The sequence below is a fragment of the Hylobates moloch genome, unplaced genomic scaffold, assembly GCF_009828535.3.
Source record: "Hylobates moloch isolate HMO894 unplaced genomic scaffold, HMol_V3 SCAFFOLD_8, whole genome shotgun sequence".
In the NCBI taxonomy this organism is placed as follows: Eukaryota; Metazoa; Chordata; class Mammalia; order Primates; family Hylobatidae; genus Hylobates; species Hylobates moloch.
In genome coordinates, this window is record NW_026652283.1 from 66,838,436 (window position 1) to 66,857,489 (window position 19,054).

The window sequence follows — 19,054 nt, forward strand, 5'->3', positions numbered from 1 at the left end:
ATTTTGAGCATCTTTTCATGTGCATATTTGCCATCCACGTATCATTTTTGGTGAATATGTATTCCAATCATTTGTCTGCTTTTTAATTGAGTTGTTTGTTTCCTTATTAGTAGGTTGTGGGAGTTTTAAAAAATCTATTCTAGATAGAAGTTCTTTATCAGATATGTAATTTGAAAATATTTTCTCTAAGTCTATAAGTTCTGTTTTCATTTTTTAAAAAGCACTGTAGACTCATTCATCTGAACTCGTTTAGGTGTGGTTCTGTGTAGTAAAGTGGGATTGATTGGATGATAGCTTCAAAGCCTGTGCAATTGTAATAGTTTAGAGTTCAGATTTTATGAGGCCATTGTGGGAAGAGATAGCCTATGAAGTGTCACCACATGTTTGCCTTCCTTGAGAATTTCTGAAAAGGGCTAGATGATTTGGGATGTTTCTAGAAATCAGTTGCTGAGTAGTAGACACAAACCAAGAAGGGCATTAAAACCAACAGGATTCAGCAGCAGTCACTGCAAATCCAGAGAACATTTGCTCTGGATGTGGGGCCATGTTTTAAGGAAGTTCAGCCCATTGTACAGGAAAGTGGGTCTTTCAGGTTGAGCCTGTTTTTGCCTAGGAAGGGAGAATGGCTGTGGAAAAGGCTAAGGACTGAATGCCTTTGCTTCAATGCTTCTGTCTTGTGGTAGGCTAAGGTGATGTAAAATTGTGAAACCAGCAGAATTAGTCTTCCCTGCCTCCTATTTCCCCTTTTGGTGACTCCCTTCACCCCTGCCCCTTTGTGTCATATTTATTATTTGCCATCCTCAATCAACAATCTGAGAAGCTCAATCACTCCAAAGTGATAGGCAGTTAATAAAATACATATTTCCTAGGGCAATTCTATGGTTTGTCCTCACCAAAACTCATATTGAGGCTTGGTCTCCAATGGGGTGGCATTGGAAGGTAGTGTCTTAAGAGGTGATTAGGTTGTTAAGAGAGAGGAATGCTTTTCTCATGGGAATGAGTTCTTGCTCTTTGGGGACTGGATTAGTTACCATGAGAGGGGGTTGTTATAAAGTGAGGCTGCCTCTTGCATTTGGTCTCTTTTGCACATGCCTGCTCTCCTCTTTCACATGCACTCATGCTATGTGATTCCATCTGCCGTGTTATGAGGCAGCATGAGGCCCTTGCCAAATGTGGCCACTTGATGTTGGACTTTCCAGCCTCCAGAGCTATGAGCCAAATAAACCTCTATTCTTTGTACATTACCCAGTCTCAGGTATTCTGTTATAGCAACAGAAAAGAGACCAAGACAGGCAGTTTTTAAAATAAATATATATGCCAGACTTTATTTATCTAGCCTACTGCTAATTGGACAGTTCATCATGTTGTTTATACATCCTATATTCTTAATGACTATTAATTGCTAAACATTATAGTATTTATCTTCTGGTGCACATATGTAGTTATTTTTGTCAAGTATTTACGAAGAGTGAGCCTGCTGGGTCAGAGGACAACCATATGTTTAGCTTTAGTAGATACTGCAAAATAGTTCCAAATGGTTGTACTAATTTACACTCTCACCAGCAATGAATGGGAGTTTTGATTGCTTCACATCTTCATTAATATTTGCTATTGTTGGTCTTTAGTTTAAGATATTCTGGTGAGTATGTAGTAGTATTGAATTGTGATTTTAATTTGAATCTCTGTTTTTTAATTGATCTCTACCTTTATTCTTCTATGTTCAGATAACATGTTCCATATTATTTCAATCACTGAACATTTGTTGATATATGTATGGCCCAGTATATGATCTATTTTGGCAAATGTTCCACATGTACATGATAAGAATGTGTATCCTGTACTTGTTGGGTGCATGTTCTATAAATGCTAATTAGGTTAATTTTATTTATTGTTTTGTCCAAATATTCTTGATAATTTTTTGATATTCTTATTAAAAATTATTCTTTTGATAATTTTTTTATCAGTTGCTGAGATAGTTTTTAAAAATATACATACAGTTGAGGGAGATTGTGGCTTTTAATTTTTCATTCAGTTCTGTCAGTTTTTTGCCTTATATATTTTGAGGTTGTGTTATTAAACATAGAAATTGAAAATTATTTTATCTTTCTGGTGAATTGAACCTTTGATCATTATGAAATGTCTCTTTTTGTCTCTTTGTATCTAGTAATGATTACTTTAAAATCTGCTTCACTGGTTTGCTTTTGCTTACTTTACAATATTACCTTGGTACTTCTCTGATGGAGTGATGAAATTTATGTTGCCTCCCCTTGAAACTTCATGGACATTTGTGACAGCAGAGTACAGCAGAAGTGGTGCTATGTAACTCTTGAGGCTAGCTCATGAAAATTAATACACATCTATCTTATTCTCTCGGATGCAACTCTTGGAATTTAGCTACCATGCTTAGAGAAAGCCCAAAGTAGCCCACATGGAGGGACTATCTTAGGTATTCTGGCCAAAAACCTAGGTAAATTTCAACATAAACTGCCAAACGTGAAGATGCCTCTGTGAGTCACCCTACAGCCTTAAGTCATCCCTAGTCTTCAAATCTTTCTAGCTGAGGCCTTGGACATCATGGAGCAAAGACAGGCTAACCCTACTGTGCCTCATCCAGGCTCTTGATTATGAACATAATAAAATGGTATTTTATGCCACTAAAATTTGAAGTTATGAGCAGTAGTAACTGGAACAGTGTAATATAAATTTTTTATTCTTCGTTAACTTTTGTATATCCTTATTTTATTTTTTGAGACAGGGCCTCCCTTTCTCACCCAGGCTGGAATGCAGTGGCATGGTCATAGCTCACTGCAGCCTTGAATTCCTGGGCTCAAGCAATCCTGTTGCCTCAGCTTTCTGAGTAGCTGAGGCTACAGGCATGTGCAACCATGCCTGGCTAATTTTTTTAAAAAAGTTTGGGCCAGGCACGGTGGCTCACACCTGTAATCCCAGTATTTTGAGAGCTGAGGCGGAGGGATCACAAGGTCAAGAGATCGAGACCATCCTGACCAACATGGTGAAACCCCATCTCTACTAAAAATACAAAAATTAGCTGAGTGGGGTAGCATGCGCCTGTAGTCCCAGCTACTCTGGAGGCTGAGGCAGAAGACTCACTTGAACCCTGGAGGCAGAGGTTGCAGTGAGCCAAGATCATGCCACTGCACTCCAGCCTGGTGACAGAGCGAGACTCCGTCTCAAAAAAAAAAAAAAAAAAAAATTTGTAGAGACAGGGCTTCACTATGTTGCCTAGTCTTGTCTGAAACTCGGGGCCTCAAGCAATCATCCTACCTCAGCTTCCCAAAGTGCTAGAATTACAGGCATGAGCTACCATGACAAGCCTATATCCTTATTTTTAAGGTGTGTCTCTTGTAAACAGTATGTAGCCTTTTTAAAAAAATTGAATTTGACCATCTTTGTCTTTTAATTGGAGTATTTAGTCTATTTACATTTAACGTAGTTATTTATATATTTGAGCTTAAATCTACCATCCTACTATTTTCTTATTATACTTTTTCCTTCTTTTTTTTTTAACCTATAGTTTCTTGTGGAGAAAGTTGTTCTTTTTCTGTATTCTTTTTCTCTACTTTCTTTTCTTCTTTTGGATTGATTATATTTTATTATTTTATCCACCCTTCATTAGCTTGTTAGCTATACATTCCATTGCAAAACTTTCTAACAATTACACTACAAATTACAACATGCATCCTGGACTCCCCACCCAAATTTACAGTTTCAGATAACCTCCCAAGATAACTATCATTAAACAGAGACAAAGAGGCAAATGAATGAATCAGGACTGAAAACTATACCTAGGAAAGAACTTTGAGTGTGGTTAGTAACACATGGAGTTGTCTAAACTACATAGATCATAAACCTATTGAGTTTTTGAAAGGGTTGTATTTTCAAAGAAACCAGGAACTTCCAAAAGCCTTTGGGCAGCATAAGCCTTAAAACAGCCCCCGAGCCACCGAAGTTTCATAAACAGGACACAGTCTGCAAAAGCTATACAGCCTTCAAGGAAGACATGTCTTCAACCTGGCTATGGAGGATAATGGACAAGCAAGACAGCTAGGAGGGCAGAGCTAGAGGTCAAAGAGAACAACAGACAAAGGTATTCCTCTCAGAGAGACAAATCAAGGTCGAATCTAGGAGGATTCCTCACATCCTGGGTCAACATGTTCATTAATTATATGACAGCAGTATTTCCTCTTCCTCCTTTTCTAAAATGGTAGCTGTTTTTGGCAGTTATCCTGATCCGACCATAATGTGTTGCATTCAGGCCTGAGGGACAGAATGAATACCCATTGGAGAACCTAGCCTGGAACTACATATGCAGCAGTTGGTAAGTGGGATTTTGAGTTGCCTCACTTGGGAGGCAGTAAACATGTTCTATAGGTGGGAAAAAAAAGGTAACATGGATTGACTGACTAGAGGAGTACACTGTGGCTGAGACTACTATTATTGACACACTCATTTCCTCTTTTTCTTGGGCTCATGGGCCTTATTTCCCATCCTTCCTTGCAAGAAAGCATGACCTTTCTGAGTTCTAGACAATGGAATATGAGTGAAAATGAAGCGGCCATTTTCAGGTCTGGATCATAAAACCTCCTGGGAAATTCTCCACACTCATCTCCATTTTATGTTGATACTGACGAGCATTGTGACTTTAGAAGCCATGCTTTAAAGTGGTGAACCTTCAAGATAGAAGGAGTCTTAGTTCTTGAATCACTGCTCAGGTACCTGTTTTCGAACTTATTTGAGCAAGAAAGAAATGTCCTTTAGATATAATAGCTAACATTACCCTTAGCAATACATGAAACTGTCACCTATCCCAACCACACGCGAAGCGACCTCTGCCTTATCGGGGGTATACAAGAGAGGAGGACATATGTTAAATCTCTCAATCCTGAGAGTTTTCCTAAGTGAGACCATAATGCTGAATTTTCTTTTCTTTTTCTTTTTTTTTTTTTTTTCTTTTTTTTTGAGACAGAGTCTCGCTCTGTCGCCCAGGCTGGAGTGCAGTGGCGCGCTCTCGGCTCACTGCAAGCTCCGCCTCCCGGGTTCACGCCATTCTCCTGTCTCAGCCTCTCCGAGTAGCTGGGACTACAGGCGCCCGCCACTACGCCCGGCTAATTTTTTTTGTATTTTTAGTAGAGACGGGGTTTCACCGTGGTCTCGATCTCCTGACCTCGTGATCCGCCCGCCTCGGCCTCCCAAAGTGCTGGGATTACAAGCGTGAGCCACCGCGCCCGGCCTCTTTTTTTTGAGATGGAGTCTCGCTCTGTCACCTAGGCTGAAGTTCAGTGGTGCCATCTCGGCTCACTGAAACCTCGGCCTCCCGGGTTCAAGTGATTCTCCTGCTTCAGCCTCCCGAGTAGCTGAGATTACAGGAACCTACCACCACACCTGGCTAAGTTTTGTATTTTTAGTAGAGATGGGGTTTCACTATATTGGCCAGGCTGGGCTCGATCTCCTGACCTCATGATCCTCCCACCTTGACCTCCCAACATAATGCTGAATTTTAAAGGAGAAGTCTCTAAGCTCCATTTGGGCGAAGGCCCTGGCCCATGAGTGCCGAGCACCTGCCCTCGTTCCTGTCTTACTCCACTGGGGAAGCCTTTTGACACAGGAAGCAGGAGCCAGCAAGATCCCAAGAGAATCAAAGAAAAGTGTAATCAAGCAGAATGATAAATTCTTAGAGGAGAAGTTAATTTCAGATGTTTTAGTTAGACGTTTCCAACTAAAGGCTCAATCATTTAAGTTATTCTTCACACCAATTTGGTGACAGAGATATGATTAAAAGTCAGGTCTCCTGTTATGATTTATGACAGAAGAAAATGGACAGGCACACACAGTATTGTTTTAGCAGGCAATTAAGCACGACATTTCTCTAATGTCTCATGGTTTGTCCTAAAACGTTATGCACATTTTTTTCATTCTACATGATAACATAACGTCGATGATTTTAATGTAAAAGAAAGTTTCAAATTACTTGTGATAAAAAGAGGACTCTCCAGGAAGATGCCTCATGTCCCTTGGCATCTTGCCACTTGCCCCAGGCATGCACATCTCCCAGTTTAAAAGACACAGCTTGATTATAGATAAAAAATTATTTTAGTGCTAGGGAATGCTTCCATGGGCTTCTCCTCTCCTCATCCCTTTTCTTATAGCCTATGGCCTGTCATCCCCATATCCAGCCCCGGTCCTAGTGAATCAAGAAGGGCCAAATTCCTACTCATGCTTTGAGGTTCGGGTCCACCATCATCTCTTCCAGCCAAGCCTCCTATGACCTTCCAAGTCCAGTTGTTCTCTTCCCTATTGTCTAGCCCACCACATACCAGATCCTGAACATATTAATATCTAGCACACACCTGCCACATTGCAATCAGTCTATTTGCATATTTACCTCCTCCAGAAAGCAGGACACATACGAGTACTCAATAATATTTGTTAAATGAGTGAACCGAGGTGATGGCTGCAGGCTCCCAGCTGAGGCTGTGAGGGTGGGAGATAAGTGGTCACTTACTGGCTAGGGGAGGGGCTTCGGAGGTAGTGGGCCTGCACCGCCCTCACGTTGGCTTCGTCCTCCTCGCTTGGGACTACCTGCTCCTCCTCTGGGTCCTTGCTGGTCGCCATGACAACCTGCCAACCTCTGAAAGTTTGGCAAGGAAAAGGCAGTTAGGGAATTAGGTTCCAGAGGTTTTGTCGGGGGAGAAGGTGTGTTGGTGATGTCACCTCAGTGGAACTGGGAATAGGAAGGTCCCGGTGGGCAAAGGACCGGCAAGGAAAACCCAGTCAGACCTGGCCCAGCCACTGTTACCGGGACACCAAGAAGTGCACCCCACCATATTAGGAGCCCACCTTGAAGTGACAACATGGAAGTGCCATTGTGGCTCCTTCCACAGATGCCAACAAGGGATGAGGCAGAGGAGCCAGCAGGTTACCTGAACTCAGCTCAAGATGTTGAAGAACAATGACTTTCCCCGGACCAGCAAGATTTTTCAGTTGAAATTATAGGGTGTGCATACACACACACTCCTCACCTATGCCCACGCACACCCATTTGTCTCTGCTGGGGAAGACGCAGCTGGCCTTCGGTGACTCTAACCAAGGCCACAGGAGGCAGGGCCTTTGGCTCAGGCGTCATCCTGGAGCCTATTAAGGGACATGAAGTATACCAGCAGCTGGTCCCAGTCATCATGGCTGTGCCCTGACACTCAGGGCAAAGCAGCTGCCCCTTGTATTGTAAGTCCTGGGCTCACCAGGACTGATGAGGGGAGAAGCACACTCACCTCTAACCTGCCTGGATGTTCCCCACCACGGGCTGAGGGACCTGGATGAAATGACCGAAGCTGAAGCTCCAGCCAGTGAGACAGGAACCAGCTACCTCCTCTCTTCAGGGCTTCTTCTCCTAGGGGCAGGACAGCTGTTAACAGGAAACCTTAGCCACCCTCTAAATTTAGCCTCTGGCCCCATAGGCTGGCAGATCTCTGGGAGGAAGGAATGCAGGCTCTGGACCCAGGCCCCAAAGCAGTCCTCACTTAACTCTTTCCTTCCTGGCTGATTCTCCAGACACTGACATTTAGCAGCAGAATTGGAAGACGTTTGTGCTTGGTAGATGGAGAACCTGAAGAATAGCTTTTCTCTGGGTTCTCTCTTCAAACCCTCTTGCCTGGGACCGCCGATTCAAAGTTCTTCCAGAAGAGAGTCTAAATCCAAAGATATAGAAGAATAAACAAACTTGCCACAGCCGCATGTCAACTAGAGAGGCCTAAAAAAGGACCAGATATATAGAATGGAAAGGGTCCTTAACAGATAGATATTGGAAGAGCACTGTTGTGCAATTAAAGAGTAGTCATTGCTTGTGACCAAGATTACATTTCTTTTTCTCTTTTTTTTAGACAGAGTCTCACTCTGTTGCCCTGGTGAGAGTGCAGTGGTGCCATCACAGCTCACTGCAGCCTCAACCTCTCAGGATCAGGTGATCTTCCCACCTCAGCCTCCTGAGTAGCTGGGAGTACCGGCACATGCCACCACACCCAGATAATTTTTAAATTTTTTGTAGAGATGGGGTCTCACTATGTTGCCCAGGCTAGTCTCGAACTCCTGGGCTAAAGCGATCCATCCACCTCGGCCTCCCAAAGTGCTGGGATTACAGGTGTGAGTCACCGTGCCCCGTCTACATTTCTTTTAATAGACATGTCTCTGGATGGTCAACTGGACAGTTATGCTCGCCCTCCTCCACGTTTCCTCCCCTCTACTCACACCCCAAGGTGATGATGGATTGGCAACCCTGGGTGACATAAGAATTATGTGAGCTTCATAAATGTCAAATAAGCTGTCTTACCCCACTACCCCCTCTACCATCACAATGATCAAAGCAAAGCCAAATAGCCCACACCTCTCATCCCACACATACTATAGTCATCCTTTCATCCATTTATCCATCCATCTATTTACCCACTTACAAATATTCATTGATTACCTACTACATATGGCACTGTACTTGACCAAAGTTGGTAAGACACATAGCTTAAAGTTGTCTTTCTTCCTAGTTAGGTGGAACGATGCCTGGTATATAGTATCATTAGAAATGGCTGAATGAATGAGCTCACCGTTTATTAGGAGGAATGAGACACAGACCAAAAATAACTCAAGCATAAGACAGAATGTAGTTAGTGTCCTAAAAGAGATCCAGAGTGCTGTGTGAGTTCAAAGGTGAGAAAGAGCCCTTCTGACTGAAGAAATCAGGAAAGACTTCATAGAAGCAGTGGTGATGCATGACCTGGCTTCTAAAGGACAAGTAAGATTATAATAGCAGATATAGTAGGAGAAGGGAATTACAGAGGGGTGGCATCGACAAAGTTTTGGGGGTGAGGAAGTATGAGTTTTGGGTATGAAAAGATGTCTAACTTGGTCAGAGCATAAATTATGTATTCTGGAAGGTAGACTGTGTTTGAGAACAAATGCTGGAATACCTTAAAAGCCAATTTGTTAGGTTCTGCAGAGTGAGTGATAGGACCCGAGCAGACACGTAATATCATCAGGGCTGTGTGTTAGGAAGACTAATTTGGCAAAGATATTATAAAATGTTGGGGCTGAACAATTATTACATATAATAAGAGAATTTAACAAGGTGCCTGAGTGAAATGCAATAAACAGAAAACAAAAAATTTTGTATGTCAACTAAACCTAGCAGTCAAAAGGATTGATAACAGTAATTCATGTAGGATATTATGAATTCATAACACAAAGAAATGCTAGGGGAAATATTTGCAATGCTTATCACATCCAAAAGTTCCTTTCTCTAATATACAAAGAGCTGCTAGAAGTCAACAAGCTAAAGATCAACAACTCAATAGAAATATGGCCAAACAGCTGGACGTAGTGGCTCATGCCTGTAATCCCAGCACTTTGGGAGGCTGAGGCAGGATTGCTTGAACCCAGGAATTCAAGACCAGCCTGGTCAACGTAGCGAGATTCTGTCTCTATATTTTAAAAAATTTATTAAAAAAAGAAATATGGGCAAATGAGCTACCTAGTCTCAGAAAACAAAATATATATGATGTGCAAATATATTAAAAGATTTTCAATTTCACTAATAATTTTTTTTTTTTTTTCAGACAGAGTCTTGCTCTATCACCCAGGCTGGAGTGCAGTGGTGCCATCTCATCTCACTGCAAGCTCCGCCTCCTGAGTTCACCATTCTCCTGCTTCAGCTTCCCAAGTAGCTGGGATTACAGGCACACACCACCAGGCCCAGCTAATTTTTTGTATTTTTAGTAGAGGTGGGGTTTCACCCTGTTAGCCAAGATGGTCTCGATCTCTCGACCTCATGATCAGCCCGCTTCGGCCTCCGGAAGTGCTGCGATTACAGGCATGAGCCACCGTGCCTGCCCTAATTTCGCTAATAATTTTAAAAAGTAAATTATATATACGTGGGATATCATGTTCACTTAGATTGGCGATGAGCAGAAAGTTTGATAACTGTGTCATAAACATTTGGTAACTGTGTTAGTGAGTGTGTGGGGAGATAGGTATCCTTATATGCTGCTAATAGGAGTGTAGGCTGTAAAATTCTCATGGTAGCTAGTTTAGCAATATCTATAAAAATTGGAAATACGCATAACTTTCAGTGAGTCATTTCAGAAATCTTACTTTTAAGAATTTATCTTACGTGTATAATCACAACATGTGTGAAATATCGTACACATAATAGATATTGGTTGCAACCTTTTCATAGCTGTGAAAGATGAGGAAAAACAATCTTAAAAGTAGTTTGGTTAAATAAATCATGTCACTCATATACAGTGAAATATCATCCCCATTTTAAATAGATGATGGTGGTGATGCTATACATACCGATACAGAAAGCTTTCTGAAACCTTTCATTAAAAGAAAAATGAATAAATCATTGCAGAGCGGTGTATATGGCACACTATCATTTGTGCATATTCTATCATACATCTAGAATATCTATGAAAGAAACCAGCAACAGCCGCTGCTCCTGGAGAATTATGGTCCCACACCACTCATCATTCTTTTTTTTTTTTTTTTTTTTGAGACGGAGTCTCGCTCTGTCACCCAGGCTGGAGTGCAGTGGCGCAATCTCGGCTCACTGCAAGCTCCGCCTCCCGGGTTCACGCCATTCTCCTGCCTCAGCCTCTCCGAGTAGCTGGGACTACAGGCGCCCGCCACCACGCCCGGCTAATTTTTTGTATTTTTAGTAGAGACGGGGTTTCACCGTGGTCTCGATCTCCTGACCTCGTGATCCACCCGCCTCGGCCTCCCAAAGTGCTGGGATTACAAGCGTGAGCCACGGCGCCCGGCCTCATCATTCTTTCAGTAGGGTGACCATCATTCCAATTTGCTTGGGACTGAGGGGGTTCCTTTTGGTTTGAAAACCAGGACAGTCCTAGGAAAACTGAGACGAGTTGGTCACACATCCCCGAGATAATCTTCTTTCACTTATGAACTTGCTACTTTCCCAATCAGAATATAAACTCTGAGGGGAGAGACTTCCTGTTTTCTTCTTGACTGTGTCTCTAGCGCACTGTGGGGTGGAGGTTGTAGAAGAGGAGAAAAGTACAGAAACAGATCACATTGTGTCTTGAAGTGTTTCAGCAAATATGGGCAACACCCTTCTTTTACTAGCTTGGAACCCTACCTCTGAGGGCTTTTCCCGTTTTATTATTTATTTCCTGTCAGTTATAAGAGAGGCCTACCCCTTTGTGAGCAGTCTAGGACTTTGTACACCTGCTAAGTAGGGAGAAGGCAGGGGAGGTGGCTGGTTTAAGCGGAACTCGAGGGAAGTAGGGAAGACTCCTCTTGGGACCTTTGGAATAGGTGACACATGAGCCCAGCCCCAGCTCACCTGCCAATCCAGCTGAGGCCGGGCAGAGGTGGGTGGGAAGAGGGAAAACTGCAGGGACCTCTAGTTGGGCCAGGCCAGAGGCTGCTGCAGCTTTAACCAGACAGCTCAGACCTGTCTGGAGGCTGCCAGTGACAGGTTTGGTTCAGGGCAGAGAAGAAGCAAGACCATGGTGGGGAAGATGTGGCCTGTGCTATGGACACTCTGTGCAGGTGAGTAGGCCCCTTTTCTGTCCAGCGCCCAGGGGTGGGTGAGACATGGGGACCTAGGGCTGAAGGAGAGGCTCTCCCAGAGCCTTCCCAGGAAGGGCCTCCAGCAACACAGCTGTGTTCCTGCTGGGCCAGAATTACACATTCCGGGCTACAGCCCAGAATCAGAATGGTTTTTATTTGCATATGAGTAAATAACATTCTAGCCCATTGCTGAAATGAAGAATTCAAAGTACTCTCAAGACCATATTTTCTTATCCCAAATTAGATTATAGGATCAGACACAGGATTTGACAATGTGGACAAAGGATTTGAAATCCGAGTTGTCCTAGAAAATCCAGGATGTGTGGATCTAGATACATTCATTATCTAGTATATTAACGTTTGTGTTAAAACCAGAGAAAGAGATGGGAACTGAGGCAGAAGAGACAATGCAACTTATCCAGTATCATTCACAGAGCAAGAGAAGATTCAAACCCTAAAAACAAACAACAAACTAGAAGGGTCTTTTCCAAAGGCCAAAGCTCCTTGCCACTTCTGGGACCCTGGTCATTGAAAACTCTGGGACTTTGAGCATTTCCCTCTGGGAGGGAAACCTCCCAGAATAAAATCAGACATTCATGAGTATATGGTTGAATCCAAATCAAGTGCTTAATAGCACAGTGTTGTGTGGGGACCTATGGAGCATCTAAGGGTTAGAATGGAAGTCTTGGCATTAAGGTACCAACCATTTTGCTGGGCATCGGAAGGAAATAGAATGGAGAGAGGGAAGTTGAGAGATGCGGGGTTTGGCAAAGTTTAGGAATATCTTTAGTTTAGTGTATTTGGCCGTCACCTTGCAATTCAGACACTGTTGAGGGCCTCCAGGATCCAGCAGCAATGGGGAGGAGAAGAGCTATACCAGGAAACTCAGGAGCACCAAGCCTCGGGAAGTGGAAACCAGGAGACTGGTTTAGAGCTCACTTTTTAGCATACACAGGAAAGCCCCGGGCCACGTGGCCTACAGCTCATCGTGGTTCTCCCAGGCCCTAGACATGCTCATCTCTCAACACCTGGCCTTGGGTCTCTCAAGGGAAGGGCAGCCTGCTGCTGGGGAAGGGCTGGATCACACGGTTTGGAGGAAGATCTGGGTAAGATCATGAAGCTCAGGCTGGCTCAAGTCCATCTGACTGAAGGCAGAAAGCCCCTCATCGTCCACCAAGATGGACTGGTTGGCTCATTTCTTTATCCAAACAACTCTTTATTGAGTACATAGTTTGTGCAGGCACCATAGAAGTGAGGAGTCTGGAATGATTAGTCTTAAGTGGGCCTGTGTCAGCCATCAGATTCAGGCAGGGAGGATGCTCCAGGGCCTGAGAGAGGGAGGCTGAAGGAAACACCCATCCTTCCCTGGCTGGGCCAGTGATTCTCTCATCTTCTCCTGGTAAGCCAGAATCTCCTCCACGCCTGCACCACCCCAACCCCCAACACATATCCCCACACTTGTAGACTGGCTGCGACCCATGCATGAATAAAAAGAAGAAATTTTGGCTTAGAAAAGCGATCTTAAAACAAAATGCTCACCCAGCTTGGAGGGAAAAGTGGCCTTAACTCTGAATTGCCTGGAGCAGGACATTTTGCTTCGTCCTATGAGAAGGCAAGTGACCCCTGGGGAACTCATCCGGCAGAACGAGTCTTGGGCATATTTTCAGACACACTGATGAAGTGTCTTCTACCTCCGCCCCATCCCTCCCACCACAGCCTGCCCAGCCCAGAATCATGTTCCCACCACCTTTTCTTCCTCCATATCTTACATTAAGAGGAAGAAGGGGCCAGAGCAGTGGGGCAGGAGAAGCCAGGCTTGATGGTCAACACGAGGCATATAGACAGAGTTTACCAAATAGTGAAATAGCCATTGCAACTGCAGGTGAGCAAGGAAGACCTTCAAAGGTTGACCAAAAGCAACCAGGCAGCCCTCCCCACCATGCCTCATGAGAGGACACCACCTCCTCCTTTGCACAGGTAAGGGAGACCCAGGTAGGAGCAGAGACATTAGGAAAGGCTTCCTGGAGGAGGTGGAGCTTGACTTGGGTTCCAGAAGACCTACTGGGCTTTTCTCCTCTTTCTCTTCCCATCTGACCTTTCTGAGGAATTGATTCTGCTAAGACCTGGGCAGGGAAGCACTGCGCTGATGAATGGGCCCCAGGACTCAAGTGGTGTTCGAGGAAGCAGAAGCTATTCATAAGGTCTCATGCGGGGGGCACAAACGTAAGGCTGTGCTTTTAAACTAGGGAGTTAAAAAGCAATCATAAAACCGACTAAGAGTTGGTCGGCTTCTTTTTTTTTTTTTTTTTTTTTGTGAGACAGAGTCTCGCTTGCACAGGCTGGAGTGCAGTGGTGTGATCTCAGCTCACTGCAACCTCTGCCTCCCAGGTTCAAGAAATTCTCCTGCCTCAGCCTCCCGAGTAGCTGGGATTACAGGCATGCACCACCATGCCCGGCTAATTTTTTGTATTTTTAGTAGAAACAGGGTTTCACCATGCTGGCCAGGCTGGTCTTGAACTCCTGACCTCGCGATCCGCCTGCCTCAGCCTCCCAAAGTGCTGGGATTACAGGCGTGAGCCATCGTTGGTCTGCTTTTTATGGTTATCATGTGCTGACAATTCTAAACAGAGTCAGTGACAAAACAGACCTCCATGCCTGGGAAATGTTCCACCCATCCCTCCTGACACTCCACTGCCATCCCAGGGGACCAAAGGGGGCTGATCCCAGTGCCTCTTAACTGACTATGGTGTGGGCAAATGACTTCACCTTGCTAAAGTCTTCTTGCACAGTCTTCTAGTCTGAAACGGAGGGGTGTAAAATTCACACTGTGCCCCAACAGGGCTATTATAGGTACTAAATGAGTTTGCACGTGTAAAAATCTTAGAAGAGTACCTGACACATAATAACCACTCAATAAATGCCAGTTATGAGTGCAGTTATTATTATTACTGTGGGGGAGTGTAAGTTACAGAAAATTAGTAGACTTTGGTGACCAATCATCCGAGAGCTCTGAGATGGCAGACATGTGCCAAGAAAGGGAGTCAGAGGTCACTGTGGATGAACCCTAAATTATCACCCAAAAAGCCACCATGTGCTGCCCCCTCCACAAGGCTGTTAGAGAAAACATTCCAATGTGTGCACAAAATCAAGGCACTTCCATTCCAGGATTTTTTTTCAGCCACCAGACTTCATGAAAGATTTGATGTGCTGCAATGTGCCACTGCATGAAAAGGGATGCATAAAGAGGAAAGCTCCAGGAGAAAAAAGTCACTGAACAGCTCTGCTCAGAGCCAGTGAAACCTTTGAAGACCCAGTCTCTCTCACACACACACTTACTTACACACCCCACCTTCCTAGAATGAGAGGAAGCTTCCTTGTTTTTCTAAGTTAAATGAGAAAAACTCAGGAGAACTTTAACCTGGGAAAGGTGTAAAAGCTTTTTTCTCTCTAGAAAAAAATATTTTTTCTCCCCCCATATAAAAAAGTTTCAGAAAACCCACAGATGCTTGATCCATGAAGGGTTTTTGAAGGGAACCAAGTTTGCAAGTTCTGACATTTTGAGGCTGATTGTGCCATTTTAGAACCCTTCCCTGGCATCTTTGTTAGAGGCACAATCCCGGCAGGAAGATTTTTCCTAAATGTGGTGCCCTACACTTGTCTGCTCTGAAGTGCCATGTTCCTGTGGATCACACAGGCATGGGTTGCTCCCTGGGGTCTGCCCTGTCACAATGGCCTATCTGAGCCCAGTGTCATATGTCTAAGCTCTGTGCAGTGGCCTAGCATAAGATATGTGGTTTAGGGACTCAGCCTCAGATGTGCACTTCTGATGAGACCCTGGACCTCAAGAGGGTAGTATTTGGGCCAGAGCTGGGGTGGTGTCAGCCTGCAAATGCAACTGCAAGATAAGTGGCCTGCCCACCATCTGCTCTGTGGCCCTGGGTCCTGTTGCCATTCCAATCCCTAAATTAGCCTGGCTTCCCGCTGGGGCTTGGGCACCTGAGCACAAGTCAGAAGCCAGTGTTGCAGGAAGAGCTTATGCACCTGGAATGAATCACACTGCCTCCCTGTCAGAGATGCAATCAGGATTAAAATGTCCTACTCTAGTCTCAGTCCCAGCCTCGACGGAGAAAAGATGTTACGAATGGTCCGTCTAAGAAGGTTAGGTGTCCAAAAGAGGAAGAGTAATAGTTTAGGCCAGTGGCTGTCAATCCTGGTTGCCCATCAGAGTCACCTGGGAAGTGAAAATACAGATGCCCAGTCTCCCCCATACCTTCTGAGTCAGAATCCAGAGGGGCAGGATCTGGGTTTCTCTCTGGTTTTTGAAAAGTTACTCAGGTGATTCTGATGTGCAGTCTAGGTGTAGAGACACAAATTGGAACTTAAGGAAAGGTCGGTTTAATGAACAGTTGCCTCTAGTACACTGCATGTGACTTTCAGCTCAGTTTTGCATCATCCAGCTGCTTCTCTGAGTTACTGTCCAACTCCCTCAATTTAGGGGGCTCAATTGTATGCATTTTCTCACCTTAGTGTGCATACAAGTCATCTGGGGATGTTAAAATGCAGATGATTCAGTAGGTCCAGGGTAGGGCCCGAGATTCTGCATTTCTAATGAGCTCCCAGGGGATGATACTCCTGGTCCAGGGACCAGAGTCTGAGAAGCAAGGCTTTAGGGAAGAATTGGTTCGTGGGCACAGGTATGATCCTCATCTTGCCTTTGCCCACCAGAGTCCCCTCTCAGGGCTTTTCGGTAATACAACCATGCTGCCTATTGTGATGCTGGTCACCAGGAAGCCTGGGGAAAGTGTGCCTGGCCCAGCATGTACTTGTAATCCTGGCAGTGTTTGACCTGGCTAATCTCTCCCGTGTTTCTGAAACACTCTGTTCTGTTGGTTCCCGTGAGACTTCCTCTCCTTGTTCTCCTCCTACATCTCTGGCCTTAATCTTTCCATGTCTCCTCAGCAGCCTCATTCTCCTCTGTCCTGCCATGAAATGTCAGAGTCCCTCACCCTCAGTCCCAGGCTCTCCTGTTGTCACTCTACATCCACCTCCACCTCCAAAGCTTTAGTTGCCACCCATTCCCAGCTGACTTACAAATTTCTGTCTTCAAACCCAACATCTCTCCTGAGCTATTGTCTCACAAGTCCAACAGCCCACATGACTTCTCAACCTAGATTTGCAGAACACTGAAAACCCTCAAACTGAAAACAAAACTCATGATCTTTGTCCCCAAACCTGGGTCTTTCCCAGTGAGTTCTCTCTCAATAAATGACAAACTGTCCATTCAGGAATGAAAGCCAGAAGCCTAGCAGTCATCTGTTACATTTTCTATTGCTGTGTAATAAACCACTCCAACATTTAGTGACTTAAAACAATAATAATCATTTATTTTCCTCTTAAATTAGCAATTTGGATGGTGTTTGGCAGGGACAGCTTGTCTTTGCTTTATGCAGTATCAGCTGGGTTGGCTTAACCAGCATTGGAAGACCCACTTCCAAGATGGTGCACTCACTGGCTAACAAGTTGGTATATAGTCTAGTTCCTCTCTCCAGGGGCCTCTCCACAGACAAGCTTGCGCCTCCTCATAACATGATGGCTGGATTCAAGAGTAAACATCTAAAGAGACAAGAAGTTAAAGCTGCTAGTTTCTCAGGGCAAAGCCCAGAAACTGACCCAGCATCACTTCTGCCATAGTGTATTGAGAAGAGTCACAGAACCCAACTCAAGGGAGAGAATAAGAACAGCTTTTGATGAGAACAGTTTAAAAGAATTTTGGGACAACATTTTAAAACCACCACATCACCGTCGATCTCTTTATCCCCCACCTACAAATTCAGATCATCACTTTGTGTGATGATTTTAGCTCTCCAGCATTTCTTCAATCTGCCCGTTTTTCTCCATTTCCTCTGCCACCTCATGCTCTACACTGCCTCTCCTAAGCTACTGCCAAAGCTACCTCACTTGCCTCCTGAGCCTGTTTGCCCTTCTCCTAACTGCTCTCCACCCTGGAGCCAGAATGATCTCGTAAAATAAAATAATGACCATGTCACTACCTCTGCTTAAAGCCCTTTGATAACTTCCCATGACTATTAGGATAAAGACTCAAATGGTTGTCATGGCCGATAAGGGCCAGGCCCAGCCCACATTTCTGGCTGCACTAGCCATGTATGGTGTGATTTGAGTTGCTTGTAGGAGGGTCTTGGTGGGGGCAGGCAATCTGGCTGAAAGGGCGGATAGCAGGATTTGTCCTCAACTACTTGGATGAGACAAGGACACTGTTTTTACTTGTCCTGTATTTGGACAAGTTTATTTGGATTGACAGTGGGAGGCTAAAGGATATCATATGGGGAATCATACATCCCCAAGAAACCTCCCTGGTGCCATAGCTACACACTGGCTTGTGTTAGTTTCTGGAACATGCCTCGCCTTCTGCCACCCCCTGACCTCTGCATAATGCCCTTCCCTCACACCTCTTCTCCTATTTTCTCATGGTTCACTCCTGCTTATATTTCAATCTCAGCTCAAAAGGCCCTTCCACAGGGCACCCTCTCTGTTATATCCTCCCATCAAATGCATGACACTTGTTACTATGGTGGTTTTACATTTATTTCTATGATTATTTATTTATTACTGTCTGACTTCCCTGGAACAGTGAACACCGTGAGAGCAGCAACTGCGTCTGTCCCTGCCCCACGTTGTATCCCCAGAGTCTGGCATAGTGCCCAGGACACAGGCACCCAGCAGCCGTCTGCTGGATAGGTGTTAATGAATAAGTGCCGACCCTTCTGAACCTCCCCTAGCAGCAGGCTGGCTTCACCATTTCCTATCTTGCCTTTCCTACTTTTCTTCCTCCTCCAGGCTGCCCCTGCTTGTCTCCAAGCTCTGCGTTCCTAATCTCACTTGCTTCTCTCAAAATGTTCCTGTCTCACATTCCTTTCCTAGGTTTGATAGATAAGGGGCACTAGCTAGTTAGGGAGATGGATTAATCCACAGGTTAAAGTGACTTAGAGAAAGTCACTTAGTGTGTCTTCCCTGCCTCTCAGACATCACCTGCATTTTAGCAGGAGCTTCTGTGCCTTCTGTCAATGGTGGAAGTTTCAGTATCACATGAGCTGGTGGAGGACATAGTGGACTTGGGGGGAAGTTCAGTTGCCCCTCAAGCCACCCCGGGTTGGCAGCACTCAGATTTTGCCCTCCATCGTCTTCTCTCTGCCTGCTCTGTGGGGCTTGTCTCTGTTCCCAGATCACCCTGTCCCCTTTCTGCCTGGGGCACCAACCGTCAAGCTTGGAACCTGCCTCCTTCCTGAGGTGTTTCCCTCTCCTCTGCTACCCAGTGGCCTTTGGCCTGCTTCCTCGTTTTCTGCCCTGGTGAATCAGGGATGCCATAAACACCGGGCATGGGCAGAACATGGCGACAGACAGACGCTTCCCATCAGGGCCGTCACAAAGTTCACTG

At 44.8% G+C, this 19,054-nt stretch overlaps 2 protein-coding genes across 11 annotated transcripts in view; one reads left to right on the top strand and one right to left on the bottom strand.

The window, feature by feature from the left end:
- STYXL2 (serine/threonine/tyrosine interacting like 2) overlaps positions 1-19,054 on the bottom strand; it is an 81,977-nt gene that overhangs the window by 31,908 nt on the left and 31,015 nt on the right. For 8 of the 10 annotated variants that reach the window (XM_058443397.1, XM_058443398.1, XM_058443395.1 and 5 more), the window contains 4 exons: positions 7,544-7,706; positions 7,290-7,408; positions 7,041-7,152; positions 6,524-6,649 (listed from right to left, as the gene is read on the bottom strand). In XM_058443397.1, the coding sequence (XP_058299380.1) occupies positions 6,524-6,649; positions 7,041-7,144 (230 nt within the window). In that variant the 5' untranslated portion in view covers positions 7,145-7,152; positions 7,290-7,408; positions 7,544-7,706. Of the gene's footprint in view, positions 1-6,523; positions 6,650-6,941; positions 7,153-7,289; positions 7,409-7,543; positions 7,707-19,054 lie in introns of all 10 variants that reach the window. The other 2 variants (XM_058443399.1, XM_058443400.1) reach the window with 2 other exon arrangements.
- Positions 11,448-19,054, top strand: part of GPA33 (glycoprotein A33) — a 38,300-nt gene continuing 30,693 nt past the window's right edge. The window contains exon 1 of the mRNA XM_032161100.2: positions 11,448-11,580. Coding sequence (XP_032016991.1) covers positions 11,538-11,580 — 43 coding nt within the window. The 5' untranslated portion in view covers positions 11,448-11,537. The remainder of the gene's footprint in view (positions 11,581-19,054) is intronic.